This window comes from Sciurus carolinensis, chromosome 5, assembly GCF_902686445.1.
Source record: "Sciurus carolinensis chromosome 5, mSciCar1.2, whole genome shotgun sequence".
Classification (NCBI taxonomy): domain Eukaryota; kingdom Metazoa; phylum Chordata; class Mammalia; order Rodentia; family Sciuridae; genus Sciurus; species Sciurus carolinensis.
The window spans coordinates 15,338,488-15,356,394 of record NC_062217.1 but is presented as its reverse complement, the minus strand read 5'-3'; the positions used below and the strand labels follow the sequence as shown (position 1 = coordinate 15,356,394).

Below are 17,907 nucleotides of genomic sequence, written 5' to 3'. Positions count from 1 at the left end.
CGCCCTTGACTTTCTGGAAACTGACTGTAGTCCAGTGGCTTCATCATCTTAACAGAGTTTTAAAAGGCAAATTCTCTTATGTTTTGATTTGGGGCACAATGTCCATGACTGGCCATGTGATTTGAGCTCACTATCTCATGACCACCAGGACCCAACCCTTTCATGGAGGGAGTATGGGTTGCCTGTCACCAGGCAGAGATGGTCCCTGACAGTCTTCACTCTGCACTGTGAATGAGGTTGCACTGGGGCAGGGGTGTATCAGGAGCACGTGACCCCGCTAGCTGCCTCTGCCATCATCTGGGATGATGGAAAATACTGACGGGAGGAAATACGAATCACTGTCACCGGCCCATCGCCTGGAGAAGACCTGCTGGTAAAACAGGGAGCATTTGGGAGAAGTGAAGATAATTTCATTTTACAGGAAGTTGCATACAGTTTACAAATTTACTAGGTGGAGGAAAAAAAATCAAGAGAAAAACTCCAACTTATTCTCTGGGGCTTCCAATCGTAACTGCAGGGTTCAGCATGGGTGTGCTCACGGGTCCTGCACGTGTTCAGGGGTACCGGGGCACACACATGCCAAGGCAAGGAACCGAGCCAGGAGTCACCGTCCACAGTTGCATGAATAAGGAAGCAGCAGACTGGCAAGTAAGAGGCACTGCAGTCGGTGGTGCCACAGCCTGGGCCATGGGGTCTGTGGACCGCCCACTCCTCCCTGGGGCTTTCCTGACAAGGATATCTGACTTGGGACACTAACCATTAGGAGTCCTCTTCTGAGATGCGGCCTTCAGAAAGAAAGATCTACCAACCAAAACAGGATCTAATGTCTCCCCTCGCACGTAATTCAGGCAGAGCGCTGGGTGAACGTGGTGGTTCCGACTGTCCAGCTACCTGTTTGTGGTCTTGCTCTGGCATCCGTGCTGTTCTCGGATATACTTTAACCTTGTACTATTAAGATGATAACGTGAACATAAGAAGACTGATCTCACGCTCCAAATAAGTAAAGCTGGGAGCCCTGCATGGCCTTTCTGCAGACATCAGCAGGTGTCCCACCTGCCCCGAGCTCAGTCACCCTGCAAACAGGGTGCTCCCAGGGATGACCAACCCAGCAGGGTTCTAGGTCTCCCATTACCCTACCGAGAGCATGGTAAGGGTCTGCCTCCAGAGAGTTCGAAGACTCACTCAACTGAGCTCTCGTTTCTAGAATAAGGCAGTGTCTTAACCTTGCTCCATCACAGGAATGCAGCTGAGGCAGACATGGTGGCCACCCAGGCAGGTCCTTGAAGAATCCTTCGGTCTGGCCATCCTCAGCTGCTTCCCTTACCAGAGGTTCAAAGTCACCACTGGTTCTCTCTGGCTGGGTTTGAGAGCAAGTTTGACTTTGGAAATTGGGCATCACCCAGCCTTGAACACCAGGAAACCCAAGACAAATGTAGTTCTTCACCACACCCCAAGAGTTACTGAGGTCCAGCAGGAATTTATACCTTTGAAAGATAATCCTGTTTCTTCCACACCTCACTTAGGGCTGTGGGGGATGCTAGTGGGGGTGAACTGAAGGACTGCAAAGCAATTAACTAGAAGTGAGAGCACACCCTAAATGACTGCAGAGCTTCTCAGGGAAAGAGCAGGACAGAAAAGTGCAGGCTGAGATCCGGGTCTGCCGGTGTTGCTATGGGGTTATTGTTAGCACTATGGAGGCCTTCTGGTTATTACTCTGGTTTTAATTCCTCTGTGCAAGGTTCCAGGGCCTTTGGTATGGCCAGCAGGCACTTTCCAAGCACCGTCTCAGGCAATCCTAAGAACCCTACAGGGCAGGTGTTTCTATTATCTTAACGAAAGGGAAAACAGACTTGAGACCCATCAAGGCCCAAGATTAAATAAATTAACCAGAGCGATAGAGTTGGAGCCAGACTGAACCCTGTCTTATTGCCAAGGCTGTGCTTTTTATTTGAGTTGCAGTATCCTGAAGGGAGAATAGCTGGAGATCAAGATTCTCATGTATCACTGGATGCATTTTTCTATAGACTCCTACATAGTTCAGAAAACTCCTAAATCTTACTTAACTAATATCCAATAGGCTTCCCCATTACTGTACCTCTTATTAAGCACCCTGAGTTGAACAATATTGCTGGAAATGTGGCATGGGAATTCTTTAAACAGCAGACTTGAGGAGCTATGATCTGAACACATGTGGCATGCATAAACACTCAGCTAGCCAATGCCCATGGCAGACATTGCAAATGGATCAAGCACCCTCACAGACAGGCATTTGGATATGGAGTCACAATCCAGGCACTATCAAATGAACAGAGTTCATTCAAATGCTCTCCTCGTTTTATGTCCTTCTCCATGACTGACTGTTGCTACATTCGCTTTTTCAAAACTAAACCATTGTGTTCTAGATTGCTTAAATAACAGGCTAGGATTCCAAAGGCAGCTAGGCAATATGATTTGAAAATAAACCTCAGGGATCTCGATGTGCTCAAAGAATAAGAATGAAGTAGGTTTCGCCTAGTTCATTCGGTTATCTGGGGTGAAAAAGAATTTCCATATTTAGCTTGCTGCAGTCAACTAGGGTACAGGGAAACCCCAAATGTTCTGCAGGGCCATGACAAAGTGACAAATCTCCAGGAAAAAAATTGTTTCCAAGTTTCTGGTAGGTATGGCCTGGAGAGAAAAATCCTACATGCTTCTTGCAAAAGCCTTCCTCAGCTACACTCTCCCTACTTCCACACGGGTGGGAAGTGACTCTTGCACAGTGCACAGTCTGCCCAAGAGTTCCTTCTGGAATGAACAACCCTTCCTTGAATATATACGAAGCTTCTTTGCAACAGGAAGGTGAGTAACTCCATTTCATGAGCAACCTCAACTCATAAAATGTCAAAAGTCTTGTTTCTGCACAATAGACAGGCTGGGGACAAAGAAATACACAAAGAAGGGTCTTCCAGCAATGCCAATTCCTAATGCCCTGCAACAAGTGGTGTGAGCAGAGACCTACACACATGCACACGGGGACTGCAGCACTCTGCTTCCTGCTGAATTCTCAGCAGTGGAACCTCACAGCAGTTTAGCTGCTTCTCCTGATGCTTGTAATTTTTTCTACAGTTTTTCTGAATAGTTACCTGTGGGGCTTTATGCAGCCACTTACAGTAAATGCCCCAAGAGTTTACTGTTAAAAAAAAAAAAAAGAGATGCACACAGGTGCCACCAAAAATCAAACAACCCACTCTCCATTTTCATAATAAACGGATACTTTATCCACTGGAACCACAGGACTTATCCAGGTTTGGCTTTCAGAAAGCTCAACTTGGTCTTCAATGATAATAACTATCCATCACAAAGGTTTTCTGACACAATATCTTCCTCTTTTATTTTTTGGCTAGCATCCTTGTACTTTAAAAAATACCTAACAATTCTATTACCCTTACGGCTTTAAATTTCACTAAGAATGGAATACATTAGTTGGTGCATTCATAATGAGATGAGCTCTGGATTATTTCATCCCCTGCAATTACCTGCAGAATAAAGTGATCAATCATAAAATGGTTTCCTCTGTTATCCGAAAACTAGGAAGTTGAAGAAAGCAATTGACTAAATGCATTCTAAACTGATTCCCCTCCTTGTGGTCTCCAAAAGGAATTATTTTCAGCATCCACATATTACCAGCCTAAGGGGGGAAATCTCAGCACGGCATTATACCAAATAGCACTGATAATAAGGAGCACAACTGGAAATTACAGTGCTTATATTTTCAAAACATTTAACAACTGCAACTTATTTCCAGTAAGTAAAAATTATATTTTTCAATATATTACTTCTGACATACAGGTATAGTTCTGACACTTCCTCCTTTCTCTAATATTTTCCTTCCCTTGTCACTTCCAGTATCTTCAAAAAAAAAAAAAAAATTCCCCGATTATGTTCCTTCTAAATTAGTTCTAGCACACGATGAAATATTTTATTTATTAGGAAAATGCTTCTGGACTGTCTGCTGTGTGCACCTGAGGAAGCACGTCGTGGACAAGGGTGTCAGGGGCAGGTCCCGGTCATCGTGGAGTGTTCCAGAGAGCACTTTTCCACACTCGTCCTTCACTGCTTTATCCAGTTAAATTGTAAAATTGCACCCAGCAGGCCACCAGTCCCACTTGCCCTAAGGGCCACACTGACTCACGCTGACCATGACACTGTGTTCAATTACCTGATGTTAACGAAGTGAGAAATTCTGAAAGATGGAGTCTGCAGAATTTCAGAGGTCTCCTTAAGCAAGGCGCAAATGGAAGCTCGGTAGCACTGCCATACCCACCCGAGACCCTCGGTACTCACTTGTAGATTCCAGGCGTTTGACATCCCTTGAAGTATTCAGGAAGTATCGTCGGAGAAACAAGAAAACGATGGCGAGGGGAACCAGGGGAATTGCGATCCAAGGTATCACCGCCATGGCCACAGACACCACACTGATCACCAACAGCAGCGTCTGCAACAGCAGATAGACAGGGCCTCCTTACCCAGAAGGCTTCTCGACCACAGGCTAACGAGTGGTTTGGCGAGGATTCCAGTCCTTTCCTTGAAAAGACTTGTTGGAAGAGGAAACTTTCCCATCCCAGGAAATAAAGCCATAGGTGGCAGAGATAGCACCCATCACATGCCCGCCGGGCTCTCTGCACCATGGGAAGAAGGTCCTATGCATCCATTCTGGTACAGTCAACATCCCTGAGAGATAGGCATTATTTTCCCTATTTAATGATTAGAAAGCTGGGATCCAGAGAAAGGCTGCATCCCAAACGACCACAAATCAAGTAGATGTTACTGGGGAAACTGGCAAGCCAGTGTCACAGATGAGGATTCCAGGGAACTAAGCTATGCATGGGTCAAGAAGTGGCTACTGCTGGGCACAGTGGCACACGTCTGTAATCCCAGCAGCTCGGGAGACTGAGGCAGGAGGACTGCGAGTTCAAAGCCAGTCTCAGCAAAGGCGAGGCACTAATCAACTCAGTGAGACCCTGTCTCTAAATAAAATACAAAATAGGGCTGGGGATGTGGCTCAGTGGTCGAGTGCTCCTGAGTTCAATCCCCAGGACCACCCCCTCCCCCACAAAAAAAAAAAAGTGGCTAGGGGCAGGGCTCAGAAAAGGAAGAAACTAATTTCAATCTTTCTATTTGAAAGTGGGAGTCCTCCCTCTTGATCTTCTACTACCCACAGTTAATATTCACCGAGTGCTGACTGTGTATATGGCTATGTGTTAAACCCGTCACATGAATCAACTGCTTTAATCCTCTCAGTGCCCCCAGGAAGTAGTAGGATCATCTTGAACAGAGACACTGAGGCACAGGGAGAAGAAAAGAAACTTGATCAAATTCACACCGCATAAATCTCAGAACTGGGGTCTCACACTATTACCTACCATGTGTGCCCTCAGTATATCTTCAACTTTCTATTGTTAAGGAAAACGTTTTTATGTGGACCTCATTATTTTTCTTTAATTTTTCTTCTAAACACCCCTACTTGAGGATTCCAGAGTTTGTGAATGGGCCTAATAAAGAACCAACAAAAGAAATGTGACAAATATTTTAACATTCTTATAAGTCTGTGGAAGAGTCTTGATAGTAAGTAAACAATCTTCACTGTCTAGAAAGGTTTTGTTTTTTTTATCTTATCTCCTAGATATGCATTCACTTTTCCACCATTAGGGTAAGTATTTGAAATGTCTATTTCAAAAGGCGAATGATAATCACAAGAGCAGATGCCACTTATCAGGCATCTACGGGGAGCAGGGCTCTCTTGCTTATTCTATGAACATTCACTTAATCATCAAGTCCCCCTGTGAGCCGACTTTATTTAGGGAAACTATTCTGGTCTAAAAAAGAGAGCAAGCAGAAAGAATCCCAAGTCAGTGGTTGATGCTGATTTAAATAATCAACTTTATCAAGACATGAATGAAATTGTGGCCTGTGGCTTCAGGTGATCAGACTGCAATTGGACCCTCAGTGTTCACCATCAACGGAAGCACACACTAGCTCCTGGGGCAGAAGGACCCTGGCCCCAGGCTCTGAAGTCACAATCTTACACAAAAACACCTCACTCGGCAGAAGGCATATACAAATTTTTTACTGTAAGTTTTCTCAAACTCTTCATGAAAGTTGGGATAGGACAAAAATACCTGAGCAAAAAGCTAACACTCTGAAAGGGGAAAAAGAGATTCCAATATATGATGAACATTCCTCCTGTGAAATCAGTCTCATCTCTCCCTTACAGATTCCCAGGGATTCTAAAAAGCTGAACCCAAGGTACACACCCAGCCTCCTGCCATGCCAAGGCCGCAGACCAATGATGTGCATACAGACTGGAGAAGGGACTGGCCCAAGCCCTGATGCCCCAAGGGCTGAGGGGAGGTGTCATTTTGACACAAAAGTCACGTTTGGGTATAACAGCTGGGAATTCTAACCAAATTTTATAATTCTGCATGGACAAATATAAACAGGTCTTGGATAAAAACTTTCTCTTGAGTTGAGATTTCATAACTCGTAGTAGGTATGTAGTTTTCAGAGAATGACAACTTAGACCCTGAGGGAAAATTCCTTAAGTCTTATATTGAGTGCTAGGACAGGTTTGGGGCCAATTTTCTTCAATATGAAACAGGAAGGGTAAGACTTCCCATCTCTGAATAGAGTAAAAACCAGGCTGTACTAACAAACCCAAAGGCTGGTGGTGGGAATTCAGGGAGACAAGTATCAGCAGTTCTTGCTTCACAAGCAGAAGCTCAGCTTCCCTTATCACTACCCCTCAGGGGGCTGCTTTTGTAGCCAAGAGTCAGAAGAGGAGGAACAGTACAATCAAAGATCTATGAGCCCAAGGACTTTGAGGAATATCACGAAGTTGGAGCATGCAAGGTATCCCACTCTGACCACTGGACAGCTTGGTTCCACCCAAACACACAAGAAAGCAAGCGTTTTGTTTCCTAAATGTCACACGTACCAAAATGACTGCGGCTTTCCTTGACCTTGTTTAAGGTCCATTTTGCTTAAATGTGCACTTTGACATACAATAGCCCCTAAACCTCATGCCTGTTACTACTGTCTTTGCCATATCTTTTTTCTCAGCATTCCAAAGATTGATAACATAGGGAAAAGGAGGTAACTCAACATTTTTTAATATGCTTGTTATAGAATAAAACAAGCCCTGTTTCAAGCCCGGCTTCTTCTCAGTGAAAAATTACTATTCTAAAATTCCTGAGCATTTCTGGGATACTGAGAAAAGGTATCTATAGCACCAAACCTAATACCTACTTCGCAGAATTGGTGTTTTTTCTTAAAAATTATTATTATTATTATTATTATTATTATTATTATTATTTGGTGGGGGGAGTCAGGGTTTTGCTAACTTGCTGAGGCTGGACTCAAACTTGCTATCCTTCTGCCTCAGGCTCCTAAGTGGCTGGGATTACGGGTTTGTGCTACCATACCCAGCATTAAAAAAGATGAATTTGGTATTTCAGTTCCAATGCATGGTGACCTGTTGTGTCAGTATGGAGGGAAACACAAAAGTTAGATTTTGTACATTAGTGAATCCCAAGAAACCAAACCGTGTCCATCCCAGGCCAGCCTCCTTGGTGCAAGCAAACATCCTGACTTGGGTGTCAGGGTGACAAAGGTGAAGGATCTTATTTCCCACACATGGAAAGGATGTCCAGTGCACTTCATCCTTAGAAAGATCTGCCCTGTGAGCAGCTGTTTCCAACAAACCACACTTACATCTAAATGAACTGTTAACGAGGCGTGCAAAAGCAATAAAGGAAAAAAATGATGCTTATGAAAAATGTTAATTGTGGTGTTTAAAACACTGCCCCCAACCAGGAAAATGTTACTTTATTGCTAGTACATATGGCAAATGTCCCCAGAATATTGAAGAAATTACACAATTTTCTATATCTAGCTGACAGTCAAAGAAAAGTACAATTGCCTTGCCCTCCCAAATACCAGGAAGAAAAAAGATAACACTTCATGACGCTTGCCTTGTATGCAACCTCTTAAATATTTCACCTGCATTATCTAACTTCATTCTCATATCAGATCTAAGTAGCAGGGCTTATCACTGCCATTTACAAAGGAGAAAACAGGCTCAGAGGGTTAAGTAAGATAATTCAGTCACTTTAATCCCAAGTCTGTTCTCTTAATCTCTGCATGATAGTGTCCCCCATATACATATAAGATTCAAAATTTAAAAGTACCTGAATATATTCCTCTTTTACATATTGTCCCTTTCTATGCATTTAAGAATTTTGTTGGGTTTCTTGTGGTTTCATCTGGCCTCTCTCATGAGAACAGACTAGATTCTCAGCTAATTAGGTAATGAGCTTGTCAGCACTGAAAAGATCTTAAATTGCTTGCTAATAGAACACAATGAGACATGTTGATATTAGAAATATTGTGTCAAGTTAAAACAAAGAAAGTTTCATAAGAAAGATGAATTTTTAAGCCTTAAAAGCAAAATGACTTAAGAAAAGGGGGAGGAACCAAATTTAATTTTAATAAAGATACAAAATCTAAGAATGCAAAGTGCAAATTGGCTATTTTGTATGCTCAACATTTGTATTTGAATGGTGGTAAGAATATAAATTTTTCCCATGAAGACACTCTAGAATTAATATCATATTATAATATTACAGGTTTTAATGTATCTTCACATACACAATTTTAATTATAAGTACTTGTTTGCCTGTTTGGCATTTGTTTACCAAACAGCTTATAGTTCTGTAGGAATTCCTAGGTATCTACCTACAATTTACTTTACACGTAATTCCATGGGATTCTGTTCCTGCAAGTGTATGTGATGCTTGAGCCAAGTAACTAGTTTCCTATAAACAGCAGTAAAAATATATTCTTCTTACTTTATGCAAATGAAATGCCATTCATCCTTCTGCCTCACTCACTCCTTATTTGAACTCTGTTCCATACCTGTTATGAGGCACAAAGTGAAAACACGTATTTACTCATAAGGCCACTTAATCAGTAGACAGTATTCTTATTACTTGTTTACAGTATTAAAAAATAAGATCAGGATCATCGAGATTGTTAACACCTCAGTGGAACTGGAAAGCTTTTAATTCTGCTGTCAATAGGCCTCTAGAATTCTGTTCCAAATTCTGATAAGTGCAAATCATCCAGATTGCCTCAAACTATTATTGATTTTGCAGAAGATATGACTTAAGTGCAATAAACAAAGCAGGATTCACTTCTTGGCAAGAAAGCATGGCAAGATTTTCCCGATTTAGAAAGGGAAAAAAAAAATCCTGATGCCTAGTTTTTGATCAGTAAGCTATTTATTCATGTGGGTGTAGAAGAGATCTTCTATCTATTTATTCTGGAAACATACGAGATAAAAAATTACCTCCAAATGAAAATGACTATCATAACAGACTGTGTTGCTGGCTAACACAGGATTCTTGTGGAAGCACTAAAATTCAGAGCAGGCTGTACAAATCTCCAGAAGAATTAAGAAATAAAAATGTAAGTCCTATCAAATTATACACTACCCTGCAATTACAGGATGAGTCCAAGCAAAGAGGAAAATATGGAGGGCCTTAAAGGTAAGCTCCTAAGCCTCAACACTGACAGCCTCAGCACAAAATCTGCAGGTGTGACTTGTGTACTAGTGTGGCACCCGAATCCCTCGGGCAGTTCAGAGGTCAACTCTGGTTCCCAGGTCTATTGTTGCAGGACCCGCCTTGGGAGGTCTCTCCTCTATCACCTGGTTCTTTTGACCTCAGCCAACTCAGTTGCCTCTGTTAAGTCTAAACTTTATGGGATGTTGAAGTGACTGATTTGTATGAGGAGATCGACACACATGTTCTCTAAGATTAAGTTTTTCTAGACTTGAATACAGTAATCACTCCTTTACCCTTCACTTGGCTGGTGATCTTATATCCAGAGTAACCTGGGGACCTGTGTCATCCTTCAGTCAGCTCTGTGTCCAGCTGCACTGAAGAATGAATGGCTGGTGGGTTATACTTTGTCCCTACGGCAAGAGAAGGCATGAGGGCACATGGCACCCATTCCTGCCTTTGGTCCTGCACATCTGAGCAAAGTCTTCCTTTCTGCCTTTCTTCAGTGTTAATAACGCTTACTACAAAATCCAAGGAAGAAGTCTGAAGACAGACTACTTCTGAAAGGCACATATTAAGGGCTTGGGAGTGTGTGTGGTTCAGTGGCAGAGTGCTTGCCTAGCGTGCATGAGGCCTTTGGTTCAACACCCAGCACCACAAAAGGGGAAAAAAATATACGCACCACAAAAACAAAGGTGCCTAGAGATGAAAACACTAATCAAAAGAAAGGATTATCTGTCAATACCATGGTGAACAGAAAAGTTTTAGTTCAGGAAGGACAATCCTAAGGAAAAAAAGGTCAAATTACTCAGAAGAAACACACAAATCAACTTGTATCAATCTAAATATATAACTCCAAAATGCATAAAGCAAAATCTGACTGTACCCAGGAGAAACAAATTCAATTGTGATGGGAAATCTTGGTCCACTTATCTCAGTAACTAATGGAACAAGAATTATATAAGTACAGATGTGAAACACAACAAACAAACTAAAGGCCATTGTCTACACTCTTTTCAAGTGCATTTGTATTATGACACAGAGCAAATATCAACAAACTTCAAGGGACAAAAATTATACAGAATATATTTGACCTAAGTGGATTTAAAAAGAACTCAATAACAAGATAATCTGAAAATCATTAACTCCTTGTAAATTCAGCAATATACTTCTACTAACACCCAGTTGGAGGAAATTAAGATTAGAAAGAATTTTGAAAAAAATAAAACAAAAATCTAAAATATTAAAATTTGAAGTCTGTAACCAATGCTGTATTTAGAGGTAAATTTTCAGTTTCAAAATAAATCTTTTAAAAACAGAAAAGCTAGCCAAGTATGGTGGTACATACCTTCCACCTACTTGGAAGGTTGAGGCAGGAGGATTACACGTTCAAAGCCAGCCTCAGCAACTTAGCAAGCCCATAAGGACTTAGTGAGACCCTGTCTCAAAATAAAATATAAAAAGGGTTGGGGATGTGGCTCAGTGGTTAAGCACCCCTGGGTTCAATCCCTGGTAACAACAACAACAAAAAAGTTCAAGGTCAGCCTCAGCAACTTTGTAAGACCTTATCTTAAAATCAACAACAAACCCAGAAATTCTAAGAGTCAAGAGTCTAAAAATCTACCTTAAAAGAATAAAACAGCATATTCAAGTATAAGAAGAATGAAAATTAGAAAAAAGTAGATATTAATGAAGAAATAGGATAACCTCCAAGGAGAAAAAAAATCAGTGAACTGAAAAGTGGGTTCTTTGAAAGCAATAATGAAATAAATAAGGGGCCACACCAAACCTGAGCAAGGGGGGAAAATAGTGTGTGTAGGGGGGGATTACCATGCTCACGATGAGAAGAGGGTAACTCAAGGGGAGCCCCAGCATTCAAAGAGGACAGAATAACACTGCGCCCATCGATTTAACATTTTGATACAAAGGGGACCTGTCCTGAAAAATAACAGACGAAGAATAACATGAGAAGGAATAGAAATCTGAAAAATACTATGTCAACTTATAGTTGGAAAAAAATTAGAAGCATAATCAAAATACCCACTGAGAACATTCCTGGCCTGTATACGTTCACTGGAGAATTCTATGAAGGGAAGAAAAAAATGCCGATCTCATAAACCCTTCATTCTCTTTCAGAAAATAGAGGAGGAAGTACTTCCACGAGAAAAACAGAACCAGTGCAAGATAAATACCAAGAGACTGATCGCAAGAAATCGGCTACTTGATTTTGAGGGCAGGCCAGGCAGGTCCAGAATCCACACAGCAGCTGGTAGACAGTGCAAGAGGTGAAGCCCCAATGTGATCTTTTTTGGGGAATCCTCCGCTCTTGGGTCTTTTCACTGACTGAATCAGCTCATCCAGATTACCTGACATAACATTCCTTACTGGAAATCACCTGATTATGAACTTTAATCATATTTACAAAATACCCTCTAAGCAACACCCAGTTACCACCTGACTGAATAACTGGAAAGTGTTGCCTGGCCCCAGGGACAAATGAAACTGGCCATCACAAAGAAAAAAACCCTGTCAATTCTTTCCATGAAGTCAATGTTATCTCGAATAACAAAAACTGACAAAAGATCACAAGAAGAGCAAATTACAGACCAAATCCTTCATGAACAAGCAATACAGAATTCATGACAAAATATCAATTAATTAAATGATATATGATACCAGGATCAAATGGAGTTTATCCCAGAAATACAAGGCTAATTTAATCTGCCAATATCAAAAACTGTATAATTTACCACATTTAAAGAGTAAAGGAGGAGCTCAGCGGTAGAGTGCTTGCCTAGCATGCATGAAGCACTGTGTTCAACCCCCAACGCCACAAAAAAACAAAATAGGAAAGGGGAATAAGTATACAATTATCTAAACAGATGAGGGATGAAGTAGATGTCAAAATTCAAACCTATTTTGATTAAAAACATTTTAAACTCAGAATATTGAAAATTAAAACTTATTCAACCTATAAACAGAGATCTACTGGAAAACACACATACACAACTGTAATTAACCTCCTTCTTAATGAGAAACTACTGACATTTTTTCCCCAAGTGTATAAGTTAAGTCTTATCACTACTACCCTCCATTGTAATAGAAGCCCAAGCCACAGCAATAAATCAAGGAAAGGAAATAAAAATCATAAATATGGGAAAGGGAGAAGTAAAACTTACTATTTGCCGCTGACATGATTATATATGTAGAAAATTCTACAGAATTAAAAAAAGAAACAATAAAACAATTCCAAGAAATGCAATATGAATTCAACAAGTTCAATGACAGGGTTAGCATACATAAATCAACTGCATTAAACACTAGCAACAAACAGAATATTGAAAACAATCCCCTCAACAGAATAAGAGAATATCAAATAGAACACATGCAGCTGAAGGACTGCAATATTGAAAACTATAAAATATTTCTGAGAAATTAAAGAAGACCTAAATAAGTGGAAAGATATACCAGGGTGATAAATGAAATACTGAATATTGTTAAGATTTACAGACCACCCCCCATACTGATCTGTAGCTAACCACTCTAGTCAAACTCCCAGCAAGGCTCCCCCATGCCCATTACCACTGGTATTAGGATCAAACCCACTAGCAAGTCTTAAAAAAAATTTTTTTTTGGCAAGTTGATTCTAAAATTTAAAGGATCTAGAATGCACAAAACAATCTTGACACAAGAAGTACAGAATTAGAGGACTTGGGTCTCAAGCCTTATTAAAATGAGCAATAACCAAGACACTGTGGCACTGACCCAAGGACAAACAGATCAGTGTAACAAAATCAAGTGCACAGACAGGACCCGCTCACATGCAGTCGACCAAGCCTTCAAGACAATTCAGTGAATATAAATCTTCTTAACCAATGTGGTTGGAATAGCCAGGGAGAAAATAAACCCCAACCACCAATTAGTACTCATGCCACACACACAAGATGCATCGATTCTTAAAAAGGTAGAACAGCAGGAGAGTCTTCAAGGCTACTTAGGACACAAAAAACATGTACTATGCAAGGGAAAATTTAAAAAGAGGAAAGCACTGAACTACATCAAAATTAAAACCTACTAAAAAAGATACCAGTAAGAATATTAAAAAAGCTTACTTGCGTATGCATGAGGTCCTATGTGCCATCCCCAGCACATCGAGAGAGAGAGAGAGAGAGAGAGAGAGAAATAAAGGTAAAAAGTAATACACCAAGGAGGAGAAAATTTTCACGAAGCACTAATATTAAACATATATAAAATGTACATATAAATCATCAGTGACAAGTTTTAAAAAATCAGCAAGAGATCTGAACCACTATTTTACCAAAGAGATCTGAATGGCCAATAAGCATGCGTCGTGAAAAGAGCATGATACCATTAATCATCAGGGAAATAAAAACTAAAACCCCAACAACATCAGCCATACCCAGTAGGAAGACTAACATCAACTGATAACGCTAAATGTTAAATAAGCACTTGGAGCAACTGGAGTGCCCATGAATTGTGGTGAGTGTGTAAAGTGGTACAAAAGCCTTTGTGGTCATTTGTTCTGTTGTATTTTTTAAAATAAAATAAATCCACACTATAACCCAGCAATTTCACTCTTAGGTATTTCATCCAGGAGGAATGAAAACATATATGCACATAAACACTCGAACGAAAGTGTCCACTGCTTAAAAAGAAAAAAAGCAACCATCCAAATGTCATTGGGAGAAAAGAGAAAAGATAAATAAAATTTGTTATCTTCATACAATGGATACTACTCGGAAAAACTTGTAGGAAGAAACCACTGAAATGTGCCTGGAAGGGAAAAATCACTAGTTGGTTGAGCAAAACAATTCAGCATCAAAGAAATATGTACTGTTTTGATTTCACATACATGTAGGTCAGGAACAGGAAAACGTATCTGTGTTGGGGGAAATCTGGGTGAGGTTGAGGTGTGGAAATTGCAGAATGGCAAGGGAGATGTTCTGAGGGCAAGTGAAACGTTCTACATCTCCTTTCAGGTGGCAGTCACAGAGATGTACACAATTATCAAAATTCAGCAAACTAAAAGACAAAGTTTATCGTATGTAAACTACATCTCAAATAAAAATAATGATAGGGTAAAAAAATTTATGCCACCAGAATTCCATGTTCAAATATTAGGCAACGTATACAGAAATGGCACAATATCCAGAGGTGACAGCCTTCTGTGCACATGAGGCCTAATGGTAACCAATCCTGCGCCTCAGAACAAATGTGGCTCCCAGCCATGGGTGATAACTGCCCCACGGGGTGCTGGCCCTCGCTGTGAGCTCACACTGGACTGCCTACTTCAGGACTGAATGCAGAGGACACTCAGAGAACACTCAGTGACCCAGAGAAAGGGCTGCAGGACACCAGTGAGTCACGAAACTCACAAGCGGGAGACAAACACATGACAGTATTTATAATGGACCATGTCCCACATCATAGCCAAGGGACACGTCCACACGCCAAACAGCAAGTGCAAGAACAGAGGCAAGTTCGCCAGACCAACCCTTCCTTGTTCATCTTATCAAGAAAACTCATTAGGTATATAAACTAAAATGAATGCAATCTAGAATCGCATATGGAGATTCTGAAGGTCCTCAAAGACTAAATATGTTGCCATTTTCCTCTCCTGAGTAATAACTGCCCACTTTATCATGACGCAGGATGCAAGACAACAGGAGAATGCACTGTGAATGGCCACAATTGTTTTGCCATGGACATCATCCAATAATGCCAGGATGTAAAATCCTATGCTCTGCAGAATACCACCAGGCTTGATAAAAATGAGACCCTTCATTTTTTCTCCTTAGGTCTTAATTAGCGTCTTGTTAAACGACAACCATTATCATTGGAGCACACATGCTGGGACAAATTGGAACACTGGTTGCCAGCCTGGAAGCCTGGGAGGGTCCCCGGTGATTAACTGTCACCATCCTGATGTTGACGGTGCTGCTAAGTGTGCTAACTATCTCACTGGAAAGGACCCAACCATCTCATTGTCATTTAAAAAAAAAAAGAAGAAAGAAAGAAAGAAAGAAAGGTAAGAGAGTCACAGGAGTGGGCCTATGTGAATCCCATCACCCTGATCACTGAAGCCCACGGGTCAAGTTTGGTCAGTATTTCTAGGAAGCATGTCATCAACTCCCCTGTCCGTGGCAAGGAAACCCACTTTAACCTGGCAGCTGGCATGAATCATTATCTCTGGAGCTGGCGTTTCCACAGACCATTCCCTCCTTGCAAACTCACTGACTAAACCTCTTTTGTTGCTGTTGAAAGCATGAAAACACTGTGATTCAGTTAAAATGGATGATTTTACTCTTAAAGAGTCAGTAAGACAGAGATCTTTGAAACCAGGGCAAAGCAACCTCACTAACAATCTCTTTTGTCCAAAGGGGATTTGAGGGTGGGAGTGGGGGGCAGGGGTGAACAAACCGTAGAAATCTCAAAATGACAAAGTCATTGTTCATGGGCTTTCTACACACTTTCCCTGACATCTCTACACAATGAAATGCAAGGGTCAGTGGTACTGAGACAAGCCAAGGCAGTTCCAACCCTTATGCTTCTATAAAAGCCAGTGACCCAGCCTATTATCCCCAGTCTTAGGCTGGCTTTGTTCTCAATGCCCAGATGCAGAAGCTTTTTCTCACTCCTCCCCCAGGAAGAGATGACTGAGGACACCTCCTTCCCATTTTCTTTGGCTTGGGCATTTTCACCTCATAAAGCCGCAGTCGATGTGTTTTGTGTGTGGGGAGGAGGCAATGACACATTCTGTGGTGGTCCCCACCACCGCCTGCATTGGTGGCTCAAGTAGCCTCAGGATTAGCCCTTTGTGTCCCATGAAAGGATATGAAAAGTCAGTTATTTAAGCTCAGTCAAGCTGTTGATTTTTTTTTTTTTTTTTTTTTTTTTTTTTTGGATGAGGGGTGTGTGGGGAAGAAAGGTTTTGCAATTCAGTTCTCCTCGATAAATTACAGCGTTTTGCTGAGGGCAGCTGTGCATGAGTTTGCAAGCTCAGAGCGGTCTCAAATTTGAAACAAGGAAAACTGACAGGCCCAAATCCCACCTCTGCATCATAGGTTCATTTTCATGTTTGTCCAGTAGGAAGACCTCTGGGAAGTGAGGATGGTAACTATAGAATTTCAGATCATTGAAACTCTACTCACTGTTACTGGGGACCAAGGAATTTTCTCAAGCACTAAGGCAATCACATGAATATAAAATATTTCACATTCCATGGTCCCTTCTAAAGACAACTGATACTGTAACTCTCAATGAGAAAACAGCCATTAAAATCTTCAGGGATAACGAACCTAGAATCTGGGGTACAAACTCACATGGTGATTTTACGGGTCTGGTATCTGCCTAACAGTTACCTCAATATGAGAGGATGTGACCTAGGGCTGCTAGCAGATTGTTTCTCCCATTTAAAAAAAAAAATGTATTCTCAAAATAACTACCCCTTATGTAGTACATGTTGTGTGCTTAGATAGTACTCTAAGAATTTGCTGAAATGGTACTGGGGTGTGGCTCAAAGGTAGAGTACTTGCCAGCATATGCAAGGCCCTGGGTTCAATACCCAGCACCCCCAAAGGAAAAAGAAATATATTTCTATATATTTTTTAGGCCGCTGTGGTAGCACACACCTGGAGTACCAACTCTTCGGGGGTGAAGCAAGAGGCCCACCCTTGAGCCCAGGAGCTTGAGGCCAGCCTGGGTAACACAGCAAGGCCCCCTCTCTAACAAAAAATAATTTTACTGAAGTAATGCCATTTCAGTCTCACAGCAACCCCTATGCCATAGGTATTTTTTCTCTCAGTTTTACGGATGCAGAGTGTGTGGCTTCGGAAGAGTAGAGAGAAGTGATAGAGCTGGCAGTGAGATTACGAAGGTGTCTGAGGTTCCTCCACTCCACCCAACCCGATCCTTGAATCTCACTTATACTGTAAGCACCACCTAGTCATGCACATCGGTACCCTCGGCAGCACATTCAACCCTCATGCCAACAACACAAGAACCCAGGGAACCAACAGCGTTTGCAGAAGCAATTTCAGGACTCTTGCATCCTCAGGTAAAGCATACTAAACAGACTGTATGCATTAGGCTCTTACGCTACCTTCCCTCTTCCTCTGGAACTGCTAACAGCTCCAATTCTGCCAGCAACTACAATCTGACTAGACAGCAACACACCAAGTAGCTAAGGCAAATACCATGGTGGTGCCCACACTTGTTACTGGCTTGTGTGACACACGTGCCCCAGGGGAGGAGTTATCCTGCAGTGCGGACCCACTATGCAGGATCG

The 17,907-nt window shown here is 41.5% G+C and overlaps 1 protein-coding gene across 8 annotated transcripts in view; it reads right to left on the bottom strand.

The window, feature by feature from the left end:
- Positions 1 to 17,907, bottom strand: part of Abcc4 (ATP binding cassette subfamily C member 4) — a 230,969-nt gene that overhangs the window by 48,045 nt on the left and 165,017 nt on the right. For all 8 annotated transcript variants that reach the window (XR_007108738.1, XR_007108739.1, XM_047552596.1 and 5 more), the window contains one exon: positions 4,324 to 4,474. Coding sequence is in view for 6 of the 8 variants with exons in the window: in XM_047552596.1 (XP_047408552.1) it covers positions 4,324 to 4,474 (151 nt within the window). In the remaining 2 variants the exon portion in view is untranslated. The remainder of the gene's footprint in view (positions 1 to 4,323; positions 4,475 to 17,907) is intronic.